The 16,298-nt window shown below is 42.7% G+C and overlaps 6 protein-coding genes across 6 annotated transcripts; 3 read left to right on the top strand and 3 right to left on the bottom strand.

Moving 5' to 3' along the window:
• Positions 1–285: 285 nt before the first annotated feature.
• On the bottom strand, positions 286–2,140 carry VTP01DRAFT_7603 (uncharacterized protein; the record flags this gene model as incomplete). The annotated part of the gene is made up of 4 exons (XM_069386633.1): positions 286–1,240; positions 1,303–1,473; positions 1,547–1,691; positions 1,762–2,140. The coding sequence occupies 4 exons, from the start codon at positions 2,138–2,140 to the stop codon at positions 286–288; spliced, it is 1,650 nt and encodes a 549-aa protein (XP_069242068.1).
• Positions 2,141–3,899: 1,759 nt separating this feature from the next.
• VTP01DRAFT_7602 (uncharacterized protein) lies at positions 3,900–4,958 on the top strand (the record flags this gene model as incomplete). The annotated part of the gene is made up of 5 exons (XM_069386632.1): positions 3,900–3,955; positions 4,015–4,096; positions 4,158–4,252; positions 4,322–4,640; positions 4,701–4,958. 5 exons carry the CDS (start codon positions 3,900–3,902, stop codon positions 4,956–4,958), a joined length of 810 nt encoding a protein of 269 aa, XP_069242067.1.
• Positions 4,959–7,057: 2,099 nt separating this feature from the next.
• Positions 7,058–7,667, bottom strand: VTP01DRAFT_7601 (uncharacterized protein; the record flags this gene model as incomplete). Its single annotated transcript, XM_069386631.1, has 2 exons — positions 7,058–7,217; positions 7,531–7,667. 2 exons carry the CDS (start codon positions 7,665–7,667, stop codon positions 7,058–7,060), a joined length of 297 nt encoding a protein of 98 aa, XP_069242066.1.
• Positions 7,668–9,243: 1,576 nt separating this feature from the next.
• Positions 9,244–9,660, top strand: VTP01DRAFT_7600 (uncharacterized protein; the record flags this gene model as incomplete). Its single annotated transcript, XM_069386630.1, has 1 exon — positions 9,244–9,660. The coding sequence occupies one exon, from the start codon at positions 9,244–9,246 to the stop codon at positions 9,658–9,660; it is 417 nt and encodes a 138-aa protein (XP_069242065.1).
• A 2,448-nt stretch (positions 9,661–12,108) lies between these two features.
• On the bottom strand, positions 12,109–13,985 carry VTP01DRAFT_7599 (uncharacterized protein; the record flags this gene model as incomplete). The annotated part of the gene is made up of 6 exons (XM_069386627.1): positions 12,109–12,247; positions 12,310–12,522; positions 12,578–12,682; positions 12,741–12,881; positions 12,945–13,815; positions 13,877–13,985. The coding sequence occupies 6 exons, from the start codon at positions 13,983–13,985 to the stop codon at positions 12,109–12,111; spliced, it is 1,578 nt and encodes a 525-aa protein (XP_069242064.1).
• Positions 13,986–14,151: 166 nt separating this feature from the next.
• On the top strand, positions 14,152–16,066 carry VTP01DRAFT_7598 (uncharacterized protein; the record flags this gene model as incomplete). Its single annotated transcript, XM_069386626.1, has 3 exons — positions 14,152–14,601; positions 14,664–15,359; positions 15,419–16,066. The coding sequence occupies 3 exons, from the start codon at positions 14,152–14,154 to the stop codon at positions 16,064–16,066; spliced, it is 1,794 nt and encodes a 597-aa protein (XP_069242063.1).
• Between the last annotated feature and the right edge of the window lie 232 nt (positions 16,067–16,298).

The following is a 16,298-nucleotide window of genomic DNA, read 5'->3' as shown; positions in this document are numbered from 1 at the left end:
TATTAGAACGTCTCAAGTGAACGAAACGGAGGGGTTGAGGTGTATGCCTCTATCGCGGTGACCATCTCGGCCGATGATGCACCCGTGTGCAATCATTTAAAACATTTTATATCGAATCGCAAACGACCAAATGATTGTAAAAGGATATAAAGTCTTTTAATGTACCCGATTAATTGCGCGGAAAACGAAGTTAGGAAGAGAGGAAAAATAAAGGAGGAAGAGATAGAGAAATGGAGAAACAGTAGGGAAGAAACATTTATACAAGAGAAGGAGGATGCAAAGTCTTTACAATCTGGGTCTGGAGTTGGTGACGACGATATCATCGTACAGCAAAGTGGTTAAGAACTCGTCGTACTTGTCGCCGGTAATGTTGGTAGCAAATGCAGCTTTAGCAGCTTCATACTTGCTGGAAGCATACTTGGCACCCAGTTGCTTCTTGATCTTTTCGGTTTCCTCATCCAAGTACTGCAACATAAGTTGAGGAGTGACCTTTTTGCCTTCGGCAGTGGTGGCCTGGTGGCGGGCCCATTGCCAGAGCTGAGAGCGGGAAATTTCAGCAGTAGCAGCATCTTCCATCAAAAAGTTGATAGGGACACAGCCGGTGCCACGGAGCCAGGATTCCATGTATTGAAGACCGACTTGAATGTTACTGCGGATACCTTGCTCAGTGATAGCACCCTTGAAGTTGATATCCAAAAGATCAGTGTTCTTGACAACAACATCGTCACGTCGGACGTGGATCTGGTTAGGCTGGGGCATATGCTCGTTGAAGACTTCCAAAGCAATGTCAGCGAGAGCAGGGTGAGCAATCCAAGTGCCGTCATGGCCAGCAGTGACTTCACGGAGCTTGTCAGCGCGGACCTTCGCCATAGCAGCCTCGTTAGCTTTGGGATCATTCTTGATAGGAATCTGAGCAGCCATGCCACCCATGGCATGCACACCACGCTTATGGCAGGTCTGGATCAAAAGGCGGACATAGGCGTCCATGAAGGGAACAGTCATGGTAACTTGTGCACGGTCAGGAAGAACAAATTCAGGGTATTGACGGAAACGCTTGATGAAGCTGAAGATGTAGTCCCAGCGACCGCAGTTCAAACCAGAGGAGTGGTCACGGAGCTCGTAAATGATCTCGTCCATTTCAAAGGCGGCCATAATGGTTTCAATCAAGACAGTACCACGGATAGTACCACGGGGGATGTTGAGCATATCCTGAGCAACATTGAAGATATCGTTCCAGAGTCTAATTAAGTCATATCCGTGAGCAACGTACATATTCATGCAACTCAAATCACTATCGCCTACCTGGCTTCCAAGTGAGATTCCATCTTGGGAAGGTAGAAGTACGGGCCGTAACCACGCTTGATGAGCTCCTTGGCATTGTGGAAGAAGTAGACTGCAAAGTCAAAGATGGAAGCTGAGACAGGATCACCATCAACAAGGACGTGCTTTTCAACCATGTGCCAGCCTCTGGGTCTGTTAAATTCGGGAAGTCAGACATTCGGACCTTTTCACGTGCAAAAACCTGACAGGTTGCATTTCGTCTTACCTAACAATGAGGACAGCTCGTCGGCCATCCTTACGGAGCTCATACTTCTTGCCATTGGCCTGAGTCAAGCTGATGGTGCCGCGAACAGCATCTCGCAAGTTAACCTGGCCGCTAATCATGTTCTCCCAAGTGGGAGCGCTAGAGTCTGCAGATCATAATACCGCGTGAGAATTTGGTTGCATGATACAAAAATGATGAGTCCATGCTTCTCTTACCTTCGAAGTCAGCCATGAAAGTATAAGCAGACGAGTTGAGGGCGTTGATGATCATTTTGCGGTCGACGGGACCAGTGATTTCGACACGGCGGTCTTGAAGACCAGGAGCAGGAGGTGCAGCCTTCCAGGTGGGATCATTGCGGATGTGAGCAGTTTCGGGCAAGAAATTCGGCAAGACACCGCGATCAAGTTCTTGCTGTCGATAGACACGGCGTTGCATTAATGTTTTGCGAGTGGGGTTGAAGATGCGCTGCAGAGTGGCAACAAACTGCAAGCATTCTGGGGTAAGGATCTCAGCTTGGGAAGCATTGACAGCTCCGAGAACCGCAACACCAGGAACAGTAGACTTGAATGAAGTAGTTTGTGATTGAACAGACATGATGATAAAGAAGAAGGAAAAAGGGGAAGTTTTGCGAAACAGAAAGATGTGCGAGAAGAATTGCTGCTTTTATAGGTGAGATCGCACCCGATGAAAGTGTGGAGAAACGCGGAAGCCAAATGAAAATGCATTACATATGCGGCAAGAAGAAGTGACGGCGATTCACCGTGCCAGTTTTTTTGCACTTCTTTGGTTCGCTACCCATATCTCATCACATGCCTTCCTTTATCATATTCACATGCGGCCCGGAAACCGGCCGTTCTTCATGGGCTGAATAATCTCAATTTCTTGGATTTGAAAACATGGATCGATGAGCCAGAGTTCCTAATTGTTTCTTCGATTACCTTCAGACATGATATATATCTTGATACCGACGGGTATATTTCCTACAATTTGGTAGCTGAGAACTGCTGGAAATACCCTTTTGCGCATTTTGGATTTGGCTTTCCGAATCGATCAGCACCAATGACAAAGCCGATATATCGGCAAAATGCTTTGGCGGACATGCACCTTGAAAGCTCATCTGTTCATCTCTTTTGGAATGGGCCGTGTTCTCCACCAACCCCTTACCTTGTTTTGCACATGAAATCTCAGCCATTGTGTTTGCTCAAATTTACGTAAAACAATCTCATTTGGCACAAAACCTGCCAAACAACCAATCATTTCAATTTAGCTGGGGTCTTTTCTATGGATGATTGCAATGGCGATATGTTTGCTGGCAGACACCTATAGGCACCCAAATCTTTCGATAGTCGTTCTGTTTCAGATAAATCCGTTTTCTTTATATGTATACAGGTTGGTCTAAGACGCCTGTAGCTCCGTGGTTATCCCCAACTATGACATCCTGTCGCACCAATGCCAGGATATTGAAAAATTCTTTTTGCTGCAAACCTCAGTACTGTCTGCTGTAAATAACTTTTGTTTCATTTTTTCTCTGAGAATTTGAAAGGCGCAAACCGGTAGTAATCATTAGACTGTTATTGGTAAGCGTTAAGAAACGCACCATTAACATGTCGAAAAGTGCGTTAAAAGCCGTTCAAAGTCTAAGTTGCTGTCGTATCACATAGCAGCGCGGTTGTAATGCGAACTTTATTGGTTCATCTGGCCGCTTGTCTGCCCAGCCTTTGACTGGCTGTTGCATAAAAATCAATGAGCGCAACGGAGGAACTGACAAATTTGATCGAAAATAGAATACATCAAGGGCTACCACTTCCTTCTATTTGTCTTACCATATTATGCAATCAAGGAACCTAGCATACTGCTAACTAAGAACATACGCGAAGCCCGAGAAGTCTAGGATGATTTAGACAAAGCCCTCTTACCTGTGAATTATGAAAGATTCTTCAACGAACATGCAAGAATATCAAAGCAAATTTGTATCACTCCTCCCGTGCTAGGCGTCTATGGATGGATAAGTGATTCAGAAAAAAAGAAAGAAATATAGCCACATGAGCCGAGCATTGCATTTACTCCATTAGATACATGATGTTACTTGTATCCTTCCTTCAATTGGGCAAGAGTGGAAAAGAATGCTATGTGTAATTTCTCAGAAGATACCAGCCTACATGGCCATTCGTTGCATTTGGTTATTAGGAGGACTGCATATAGAGTCATTCCACCATATTGTGCTACCAAATGGCAGGAGGAGGATATGTATGGCCTTCGCGCTTCTTAATCAATGGCGGCATTTGAATTCAGTTAGAGACGCGTGTCCTTCTCGCTAGACCCGACAAGCAACTCCTTTCATACAAAATCAAACATGGCCACAAAGTACAGCTTACCCAAGGGTGGATTCAGTTTCGAGAACTACGCGAGGTATAGTTGGACTGCTTCAGAGAGAAGCATGACCATGCCTGATTATGTCCATCGTTTAGAAACAAAGCATTAGAAGCAAGAGGCGTTCGACCACCAAAGGCAACTAGCACCGGCACCACCATTGTCGGCGTAATTTTCAAGGTACCGCGCATTTCTTGCAAGAGCTATCCGTACATTTTCGTAATGCCTTTATTGTATATAGGACGGCTTATGCCTTGGAGCAGACACCCGAGCCACGGAAGGACCTATCGTCGCCGACAAGAACTGTGAAAAGATCCATTACATCGCACCCAACATGTAATCATATCTCACAGTATACTCAGCTATTTTTCATAGCTCTTACTTATACTTCGTTGAACCATGTAGCTACTGTTGCGGTGCAGGTACTGCAGCTGACACAGAATCCGTTACGAACCTTATTAGCTCCCAAATCGAGTTGCATAGTCTTGCGACAGGTCGAAAGCCTCGCGTCGTAACGGCTATGACCATGTTAAAACAAATGCTTTTCAGATATCAGGGACATATCGGTGCTGCCCTCGTCTTAGGCGGTTACGATGCTACTGGTCCTCATTTGTATACTGTCTATCCTCACGGAAGCACTGACAAGCTTCCATACGTTACTATGGGTTCCGGTTCTTTGGCAGCCATGAGTGTATTTGAAAGCAGGTGGAAACCAGACATGACCGTAAGTCATAGGAATCGCAAATATACTATGCATAATACTAATACCTACATTTCTATCTAGCGAGAGGAGGCTATCGAGTTAGTCAAGGATGCTATCGAAGCCGGTATCTTTAACGATCTTGGATCAGGTTCCAACGTGGATGTTTGCGTGATTGAAAAGGACTCTACGGATTATCTCCGCAACTACGCCAGACCAAACGAACGCGGTATCAAAGAACAGAGCTATAAATATCCAAGGGGAACCACGGCTGTCTTGAAAGAGGAAATTACTAGTCTTGTCACTGTATCAGAGGGTGATGCAATGGATATTTCAATGTAATGCTCGAACGTCTTCTCATTTAAAGACAATGCTTTTCTCTATTATACTGTAACCAGTTTCCGGGTACAAAATTTCTTTTTCGCATGAATAATGACTGCAGAGTGCCAAGGTCCGCGTCATACTTTTCATATCTATCATTACTACGAGATCAGACTACATGAATGTAAAATTCTGCTTCCCTGCTTAACAAGAATAAATCAAGTGCCCTTTTGATAATAGCTTATAATCCATGGATATACGGCGTATGAATGAACGGATGACAAGAAGATATATGCCAGTCTAATGCTGCGGTGTCCGGAAGAGCCCTAACATTGCTAGTTTTGAGCAGGAGGCAGTGATAAGACATCGGCGAAACAGAGTTCTTAACTTTTCAGAGGTTTATGCCATTTACGCAGACTGAACTATGCAGTGGATTCCCGTTAATTTCTACCTGCATGTTCTTTGAAGGCAGTAGAAACAAGGCAGGGTAGAAACGTTAAAGTGGTTGCATCCGTCTACCATGTTTAGAATAGTTTACCCGCAATACATTCTTATGTCAAACGGTGATACTTGTAAGTTAGATACTTCTCGTTTTAGAGAGTAGCACGGACTACATACAATAGAGCAGAATATGTATGTACAGCATTGAATATATTTTACAAGAAAAGTTGTAGTAACTTACACAGTCCTAAATTTTCCTGGATATATGAGGAAAGTGGTAACAGAGATCTACAATAAAGGCTTCCATATTTGCTACGCATGCGCGCCCAAGTAAAGCAGAAGTCTATCAACCAGTATATGAGTATTTTTCACGTCAACTTCATTGATGCTTATATCGGTCTCCTTTTTTGAGATCCATGATTAGCGGAGGTAAACCAGTGAAGACTATCTAATTCCCACTGAATGTAGAAATAGGAAAACAACGAGATATAGATACAATTTACTATGTGTTTTGTCGGTTCAGAAGGAAAAAGATGAAACCATACTGTAGAGGTATTGAAATTAAGGGGGAGCAATTAACGGGGACCTACTATAACGCCTTCCGGCGTTGAACATATCTGCATGGAATTACTCTATGTAGTTGCAACCATGTTTATCCCAATATAATTTGCTTGATGAGCATGAAAAACGGTAGTGATCTTGTATGGGACCGTCCGACAACAAAAGAATACAATTATTCTTTAAGAGACAAATGCAGATCATACATAATTTTTTACAACGATAGGGTAAGAGAGGATAATGCGATAGCATAAATACAAGGATGAGAGATAACTGTGTTAGCTTATCATACTTGAAATGAACAATCATAGTATCGCCTATCACTACGGAAATGCCAGAGTGAAACGATTATAAGTCGATCGGTAGAGAACTGAAACAACTAACCCGAACGTCGAGAGACCATATTTCACTCCAGGGAACGTGGATAGGCCTCTATTTCCACCCTAAATGGCCTTGAAACGAAAGTTGACGATAGAGCTTCATTTTCACCGTGTTGTTAGTTTCCTTTAGCGTTGCTGTAGTAATTCCAGTTCCACTTTGACTTCACACTGGACATTAGCACTGTTTCACTTCCATCTGACTCTTCAGCCAAGCCAGACAAAATCTGCTAAGCGTATAACTTGATAAGCACTGCCGTAGCATGCCGTATTCTGTAGACGAATGCTCTTTATTCCTATAGAGAACAGAATATGCTTAACTGTGTATCTACAGAAGAGGGCACTAGGATCACTTTTAGGTCTGGCAATTTCGGTGCTCCCAATCGTACTGAATCCGGCGTACAGACGTCTTTGAATGATTGACGTCACATTTGAATGTTTGCTTACGAGTTTCCACAAAAGAAACCGTTAGGATTCGTTATCCAATCAATGCTTACTTTGAAAGTTTCCGTCTTCTTGTCACTAGAATACTGGATCTGAAGTATACAAGATTATCAGATGAACTTATTCATCTCCATCTCACATTTAACAAGTAGGTCTCGAAGGATTCCCTTGGTTCGTGTTGTTGAATCTACCAAATATCTTAATAAACTTGACTATGCTGCTGTTTTCCTTCCTGTACTTCTTGTCATTTCCGGGCTTTCGAAATCTAACAGGATACATAGTGGGTCCCTGAAGGCAGATTTACTGGAATATGACAAAGATGCCTTGGTTTGAGCAGATATATGTGTCTTTCAATTCTTCCATGTTCTCCTTGATGGACTCGCCAAGATTTGCTGCAATAACGTTGCGCAAAATGATGCTCGCTTCGACCGGCTGCATGAATGTTTGGGAGGCGCGACGCCTGCATGCATCGTTGTCTTCTACCTTCTTTGTAAATAGTCATTATCTCGCTTTGTAGAGCACAAACGGCCTCGAAAGTTTTCTTTATATATAGTCGTACATCCACAACAGTGTAGGAGGAAAAGAACCGTTACTTTATTCTCACCGAGCTTTCGAGTGAAGCCATAGCACTTTTCACCTTATCTTCACTCGAGGCCGCCTCTACAGCTCCAAACACACTCCCAGAAAAAGCCAATTCCAAATTAGTCTTCGGATTTTAATTCGGTTGCATGATGAAGAAACAACACTGAAAAACTGGAATCAGTTTCTCTTGCTTTGGTGAATTTGAATTGACTTTCAAAACTCCATCTGCAAGCAATGCCGTTCCAGAATTGTAGTTGATAAATGCCGCCATTTTGACCAACCTTCGGTGGCCCAAGATCAGATCTCGATCCCATAACATGTAAGCCATGCGATGTTATCGAAATATCTGGTTCGTGTATTGTAAATCAGTATGTTTGTCCTTTGAGGAAGACCAGGACCTTTACCAAAGATGACTGAGAGGCTTTCGAGTCGGATAACCCGGCCTTGAAGTTCGGCACGAACGACTACGAACAGACAACAATGCGGATTCTGACAGTAACACGTGTCACTCCCGAATTTGTGGAATACCAGATAACAAAATTTTTGACAGAATGTGTAAAAGAAAAAAGGGGCGGGAAAAGGTTTCTAACAAGTTCTAGAAATATAGGCAACAGCTGAAATCCATTTCATTGTTCTTAGATGGCTGCTATAGACTGATGGCGAATGGCCGTAGGAGACGAGACTGCAAAAGTTACAAAATAGTACACTTTGTCGAAACTTTTCATTGGGGATTCATCGTATTACAACATCGTGATATTCTTTAATCAAGAGACTTGCGGAACTATATGCATTGGCTTGAGACACCGGAAGTTTCTAATCGAAAATGTTCGCTGGTTATGAATGTGTACACCTTTTCACCTCAAATGGAAGAAGGAAAATACGGTGTTTGATACAGTGCGCATTGGTACTGTAGAATGAAAACGAGACAGAATAAAAGCGTTAGATAATAAGGATCGTGTCGCATTAATATTTGCATTGATTGCATGATGAACACTAATCTTGCAACAATCAAGAAAAACTTTTCGCTATCTGTCGCCATATTCATCTCCAGCTGACTCCTCAAGCAAGGATCCATTAGCTTCTCAAGTGTATTACAAAGTCGGAAGGCACAACAGAACTCAAGGAGAGCAATACACATCCAAGATCTGCAAAACCATAGCCTTCAGTAACAAGAATAGAAGCAACGGATGATGTAGGGATTCCTATAAATGCGATAACAACGGTGGCCAATTATTGACTTTGTGGTGAAAAGTTATGATTTCATAGTAGCTTTGGCTTGGACTGCGGAAATTTTTGATTTGATTTCTACTGCAGTGTGCGTTTGAATTGGATTAGGAATATCCAGCAAGAAGCCTTCAGGAGCTATAGCAGTAGAGGGAGAAAGGGAAGGCTCCTTTAAGCATTGAACATGCCTTGCAGATGTTTCAAGGGAAAACTGTGCTTAACATGTACGTGCTACATTTAGCGGATCGTGCATGGAACAAATAAATCCGCTTAGATTGCAAACTATACGCGGCTTTCGAAATTGCATATATTTCTACTGATCATTGCATGGAAAGTGTGCAAATAAGCTGGAATTCAACTCTTCTCTCACCACCCCCAAATTCAGGGATAAGGAGCTGTTACGGGGCAACAGAATACAGCTGGATACGTAGAAGCAGAAGTTGAGAAGCCTAGGTCGTTGTATTATCCCCAGCACCGAGTGGCGATATGGCATTGCGCCAAGCAAGTATGCGATCCCTGCATCTTTTGATTGAAACGAAGCGGGGGACCTTCGTCATGCACGCGGGCGGTGGGACAGCCTTTCCATCAAGAACGCACGTGAGTAATCTTCGGTGCACAGCTTTTAAAGGGGAATGACCTTTATACTTGCCTCTCTTTTTTTCCTTTCACCAATTCCCGACATGCCGCATAAACCAAATGCTAGTCAAAGCAGTAGCAATCCACATCAACACGTCCCATCGTTGTCATGGTCGACTTACTCATCGGATACTGCAGCTTCCAACAACATGCTTCAGCCTTTTGAATGGCATCTAACGTCTCTTCACGGTTCAAAGCAAAGTACGGAAAAGCAGAGATGGTGGGATGAATCCCAATTGGCTGTGGAGCTTGCTGATGATAGCGTCGACAGCGATGATACTGCTTGGTATAAACGAGTTGGCCGCTTAAAACGACATCCAGACACCGTTGCCCGATGGTCTTGGAAGCCATTCTCTCAGCAAAAGAAAAAGAAGAGGCAGCCAAGCACGTCGTTTTGCACCTCGTGCGCAATTTCGGTGAAACGTATATTCAAAGGCCTGGTGCCAAATTCAGCATTGTGATTACAGCATCGAAAATTTGTGATGGAGGAAGATCTATTTATTCAAAATATTATCTACATGTACATAATTGAAGTTTTGTATTACCATGTCTTACTCGTATACTTCGCTTCATGCAAAACAACAGATAGTAATAAAGCATCAATTGCTAGTCTAGTTAAGTCACTTTCTCGCCATTTTCAGTCACATGGGCATTAAGCATTTCTTTGGCGACAATAGGCCGTGGTTATACTCCAAATTTTACCGATTACAAGGCTTCCTCTACATGATTAAAGCAATTGACTCGCATTTTTTGCAAGCTGCTACATTTGGACCCTTGCAACTACGGATCTTACACGGAGTTCCTGATGACCACTCATTCAGGGGCAGGGGTCATACTAAGAGAGATACAAGATATCGACTCTCCAGTACTGGTAATTAGCCCATCTATTACAGATAACCAATCGCTATGCATTATGCCATGCTTTCCGAAGGAGCTAATGAAGGTGTGAATACATGCCAAGCATCCACTGCCAATAGTTAAGGAGGGAAAATGACTTCATCGACATGAGTTACATTGTTTATTTTTGTTTTTAACCACTTTTTAGGTCTGAAATAATATATTTCGCTGCACTAAGCCGCTTTTCGCTTCACAAACATCTTTATGCCACCGTCGGCGCCTTTAAAATTTTATAGCCGACAAGCGCTTTTTGCTCGCTACACTCGCGCGCTTGGTGGGAAACACAGTACTGATCCGAGTTTGTGGAATAAACTCGCTTGACCTTAATAAACCATCATTCTCCAGCGGTTTTGCATCCACTTCATTTCTGCAGGCAATCACAGCCCCGTCGAATTTACCGTCTATTCAGATCGGCGCACGCATGAATCGATGTTTGAGAGAATAATATACCTAAAGTCTAGCTTTTTGCTGCTTCGAAACGAATCCGTAAACCGTCTTCTTATACTTAGCAGTAGATTCCTAGCTACCTTTAACATTAATTATTTGGCGCTTCTGCTTCTTCTTTTCTTCCGCTTCTACTTGCGCTGTATCACTTCCAGTCCTCTGTCGTGCTTCCTTTTTTTTCTTTATTTTAACAAACCGAACCCACGGTTACAAATATGTCTATTAGCTTACTTTGATGCGGCGGACGCAAGCTGATACAGAAACACTAGGCGCGCGGTCTGGTCCCCCGGGAATCCGGGGATTGCCCTGCGGATTGTAAGCATCAAATATGACTACGCAGCAGCAGCGCAAGCTAGTAATGTAATGCTCTCATGAAATTCCCTTGTTCCCAATCAACTACATTTGCTACTCGCTCTTGACTTCTTCATATTCATTCCTGTACTGCCTACTTTGTAATTAACTGATTATTTCTATTTAATATAAAGATTCAGGATTCATATCGATATCTTGCGTGAAAAGTCCAAAGTGCGTGCAGCTTAAATTTACAGAGGTTTCTATTCGAAAGAGTCAACTTTGAAGAAGCATTACTGAGGTACTTCTATGGTGACGAGCTTAGACGTCTCATTGATGGCTTATTTAAATGATTTAGAGAACCGGCTCTAGCCATTATTTTACCTGTGCACTTATTGTGGACAGTTCATAGAGAAAGTCAAATATGGAAATCGCCTGATACATGCTGCTCGACTAGAAGACACTCTATGTACAAAGAGCTCAATAGTATGAGCGGCGTCTATTCAATTGTAAGACTATTTGCAATTAATTACAAGAAGGCCTTCCTCTTACGCTATATTGAATATAAAATGACCTTTTCTTGACATTTGCATATTATGATATGGGCAACGTAGGTACTAACTGGTTGAAACTTTGAATACATGTTTAATATTGCAGAAGTTTTACATTAGCGCCAATAAGAATGGAAGCAAACGGGGCAACGCTTTCTGACAAAATTTATCAGAACGTATCAAGATAAGATGTTAGATACTTTTGTAGTAGGGACGACAATGGCTCGTTCGACTCAGTGAAGGTCTTATTATCCATACTGCTCTGATATTATTTATCACGTTTTCTGTACTAACTGTAGACTCGATCCGTCATTATTATCTGAAAAGGATGAAAACATTCCGATGAATAATTCTATGTCATTCCAGCGGATCGCGTGAGAATCGATCTTTTTCAGAAAAAACTGTATGATGCGTATGTATTACAATACTTGCACTCGTTGATACAAACCCTACTTTCTTACACGATGATGAACTCAACGCGGAGACAGGATCAGTTTCCGTGATTATTCCTTTAACAAGAAATGTATCAGACCTTTTGCGCGTCTACAACTATAAATACCCTTATTATCGGTATAAAGACAGTTATCCAGGAAGTTAAATGATGTATATACACTCTGGAGCTTCCTTATGCCAATTGACACCAGCTCCTTATTGTTTATTCATGTACGTTTTACAAGAAGGAAAGAGATCGAAGTCCATTCTTCCCTTTTTAATATACACTGACCACTACTCTTCTTCTTCCACCACTGCTGGATAGAGTTCATTGTGAGCAAGTGCTGAAACGCATATCGAGTCCCACATCTCACGTGGCAAATATTCATGCGCCAATGCTTCCAAACTCGTCTGCTCTGTCAATAAGCCCTGCCTAAATATAGATGTAACGTTAGTTAAGATTATGGCCACCAGATGTCTCCTTTCCAGATATACCTTTTCATCAGCAAGATGATATCCTCTGCAGTGACAGTCTTGCGATGTGCGTGATCTGCATAGGCTGCTACGTCATCTGCCAGTTGCTCAAAGAATAAATTCGATGCCTCTTGAAGCCTTTTTTCTACGCCTGATTCTTGCTTCATTGATGTAAACGCGCTAAATAATTTCTTGACCGGTCTTATAGGATAATGTCGACCGCTGGTCTCCATCCTGTGCGATGTAAACATCGTGAGCATATTTCCATTGTACCAGAGATCAAACATACGTTCGTCCTTGTTGCACTGCTTCCCGCTCTTCCCTAATTTTTCTAGATATGAAGGTATCACCAGGTGGTACCCGTCTCGGCAATGTAAAATGCTCCATCTGCACGCTAGCAATAAGATCGTAAATACACGATTAAGTCTACAGTACTTTCTTACCCATCTTACTTTAGGTTTCCTTGCGCTGCATCTTCCAGTACTACATCGTCGTTCATTTCGTTATCCATTGCCATTGAATTGTCTGCTGCACCCGCAATAGAGCCTAATGCAGGAACACTTGGAGATTTCTCCAATTCGAAGCGTCCAGATCTACAGTAAATCTTTAATAAAAAGTATGCTACTTTGTGTGCGACACTTTGATGTTCAACATACTGCTCAATTTCGTAGTTACCAAAGTCATCATTAGGCATATCGTAGAATGCATCATCGAAATCGCCCATGGGTTGGGTATCTGGCTGTGTTCTAACATCCTGTTTTGGTGGTGACATAATTTGCTTCTCCTTATCGATAGACACTATCAACTGTGTTCCTTTGTCGGCTGCTGTTTCAGGAGAAAGTTCTTCCGATCTACCTATATCGAGAGATTTTTTATTGCTTTCATCTGGCAGCAATGTCTTCGTACGTTCCACCTCTTGTGATATCTCATCCATTCTCACAGAGTCCATGTCCATAGATTTGACAAATCTTATCGATTGTTTTTCAGGTAACTTTTCTTGCTGTTCTGACTTTAAGCTTGAAACCGATGGTTGCGTTTCAACATCCACAGCTTCTTGTTCCATCATGCTATCTAACGGAGGTGACCATCCTCTCAGATCCACGCTGATGTCGTTCGCACTGACGACTGAAGCGATATCATCATGCTGTGATCGCTGTGACGAGGAAGCACTAAACAAGCTGAAATTCGTGTCAGTCTTGTAAGTGATATTCGACATCCTATCGTTGGTATTTGCAAAATGTCTGTTTCGGTCTTCTCGGCGGTGTCGAAATGCGAAGTTGAAATTAGGTCTGTTAACTGCGGTTTCGATGCGGCGCAGACTGTCATATCTCGTCTTAAAGTCTTCTAATTTTTCAATAGTGCGCACGCGCTGCTGCTCTGGTGAATCGAACTCGAGTCTGATACGGGGCCTCTTCCTTTGCTGTATTGTGTCTTCTTGTGATTCCCTCACAAGTTGTATCCTTGATGCTTTCGACGTCACTCCGCTCGTTGTAGTTGTTACTGAGGATGGAGATTCTGCTTTCGCAGCTGCATACAATGCACATTAGGTTAGATAGTTCCACCGTAAGAAAGTCTTTAGTGACATTACCTTTACTGAGAAGGTGCAAAATTTCACTGCCAGTCTTTTGTCTCTGTCTTCTTGCAAGATTTTCTGACCACTGGCTAGACAGCGATGAGCGTCGATGATCACCTTCCATTATGCTTTTATGTTTGAAAAGTTAATCAAGTAATCCTTGTCTTCCATAGATATTTGCTCGCTGAGCAGTGCTTGAATCAATTTAGCTGCTTTGAGACGGTTTTTTAAATTCGTGGTCAGATCGACTGCAGTGTCCTTCCACCTCACCTTCACTTTCCAACACAACAATGTCAAGCAGTGAAACAGCATTGCAAGCTACACGACGACTTGATCCGGCGAAAGAGATGGAGATATTGAGGCTCACTACTCGAGCTGGAGGTGCATATATACCACCGCATCGATTGCGACAAATGCAACAGCAAGTAACGGATAAATCGAGCGAGCAATATCAACGCATCACTTGGGAAGCGCTCAAAAAGTCAATCAATGGTCTGATCAACAAAATCAATACTTCCAACATTAAAATGATTGTCCCCGAATTATTTGGAGAGAATCTAGTTCGTGGCCGCGGCTTGTTTTGTCGCAGCATCATGAAGGCCCAGAGTGCAAGTTTACGTTTTACGCCTGTTTACGCAGCAGTTGCAGCTGTCATCAACACAAAACTCCCAGACATTGGAGCCTTGCTCCTGACAAGACTTGTAGTCCAGTTCAGGCGAGCGTTTCGAAGAAATGACAAGGTATGCTTATTTATCTAGGTTGATTGTCTACATGTTATTGACATCATTGCTCTATCGTATAGACTGTCTGTCTGTCAGCATGTACATTCATTGCGCATTTGACGAATCAGCTGGTGGCGAATGAAATCCTTGCGCTACAAATACTGGCACTTTTGCTACTACAACCCACTGATGATTCTGTCGAAATCGCCGTCGGTTTCATGCGCGAAGTTGGTGCACATCTCGCTAACGTATCACCAAAAGCCAACAATGCTATTTTTGAAAGCTTCCGCACCATCTTGCATGAGGGGAAGATCGATAAACGAACGCAATATATGATCGAAGTTCTGTTCCAGGTGCGAAAAGATAGATACAAGGATAATCCGCCTATCGTCCAAGAGCTTGATTTGGTGGAAGAAGATGACCAAATTACACACAATATTGGTCTTGACGATGAAGATTTGGATACCGAAGAGCGTTTGAACATTTTTAAATTCGACCCAGATTATGAAGAGAATGAGAAGAAATACGCTGAAATCAAGGCAGAAATTTTGGGCGAAGGCTCGGATGAGGAGTCGGGCAGCGAATATGAAAGCGAAGAAAGCAGCACCGAAGAAGAAAGCGAGGATGAAGAGGATAAACGGATGGAGATTCAAGACAAGACGAATGCTGAAGTCATCGAATTACGACGAAAAATCTATTTAACGGTCATGTCAAGTGTTGATTTCGAAGAATGCTGTCACAAGCTGATGAAATTGGATATCCAAGAGGGACAAGAGGTAAGGCAGATTATGGATGTGCTTCTGATGTAATTTGTATTCTCATTAAACTGTTTCAGATTGAATTATGCAACATGATCATCGAATGCTGCTCTCAAGAACGCACATACCTCAAATTCTACGGTTTGATGGCTGAACGATTTTGCAAGATGAACAGGGTGTGGGGGGACAACTTTACCACTTGCTTCCGTCAAGTATACGAAACTGTGCACCGTTACGAAACGAATCGATTGCGAAATATTGCGAAGATCTTTGCCCATCTTTTCTTCACTGATTCACTGGCGTGGACATGTTTCGAAATCATCCATCTGACAGAGGAGACTACGACTTCAGCTTCTCGTATTTTCGTCAAAATCTTATTCCAGGAAATCAGTGAATTCCTCGGTCTAAAGAAACTCAAGGAACGAATGATGGATCCATACATGGCTGAATCATTCGCTGGCATGTTCCCCAAGGGAAACCCAAAGGACACCCGCTTTGCCATTAACTACTGGACCAGTATCGGTTTGGGTGCATTGACGGACGAGTTGCGTGAGTGGCTCCGCACTGCGCCTCAGCAGATAATGAGGAAGAGACGTCGATCAGACTTGTCGTCTTCAGAGTCTGACTCAGATTCTTCAGGTTCATCCTCGTCTGGTACAGAGTCTAGTTCAGCTTCTTCCTCGGGGTCATATACTGATTCCTCATCAGATTCTGATTCTGATTAAAACAAATATAATATAATAAATGCATTGTATGTTCCTCGGGCATTCTATGAAGCTTGTGCTATTTGTTGTGTGATGTGGAAGGGCTTGGAAAGTGCCGAAACTGGCGTATGTGATACAATCTGCATGTCATATCTTAGATACACTCCAAAGTTTGTAATCAATCGGCGAGAAAGTAAATCGAAGCTCACAAGGCATAGGGATTAGACTGCTCTTTGAGAAGTCGAATGGAACC

Source organism: Rhizomucor pusillus, assembly GCF_041956525.1.
Source record: "Rhizomucor pusillus strain CBS 183.67 unplaced genomic scaffold VTP01scaffold_4, whole genome shotgun sequence".
Classification (NCBI taxonomy): Eukaryota; Fungi; Mucoromycota; class Mucoromycetes; order Mucorales; family Lichtheimiaceae; genus Rhizomucor; species Rhizomucor pusillus.
The sequence above is the reverse complement of the archived record's forward strand: the minus strand, read 5'-3'. Positions and strand labels throughout refer to the sequence as shown.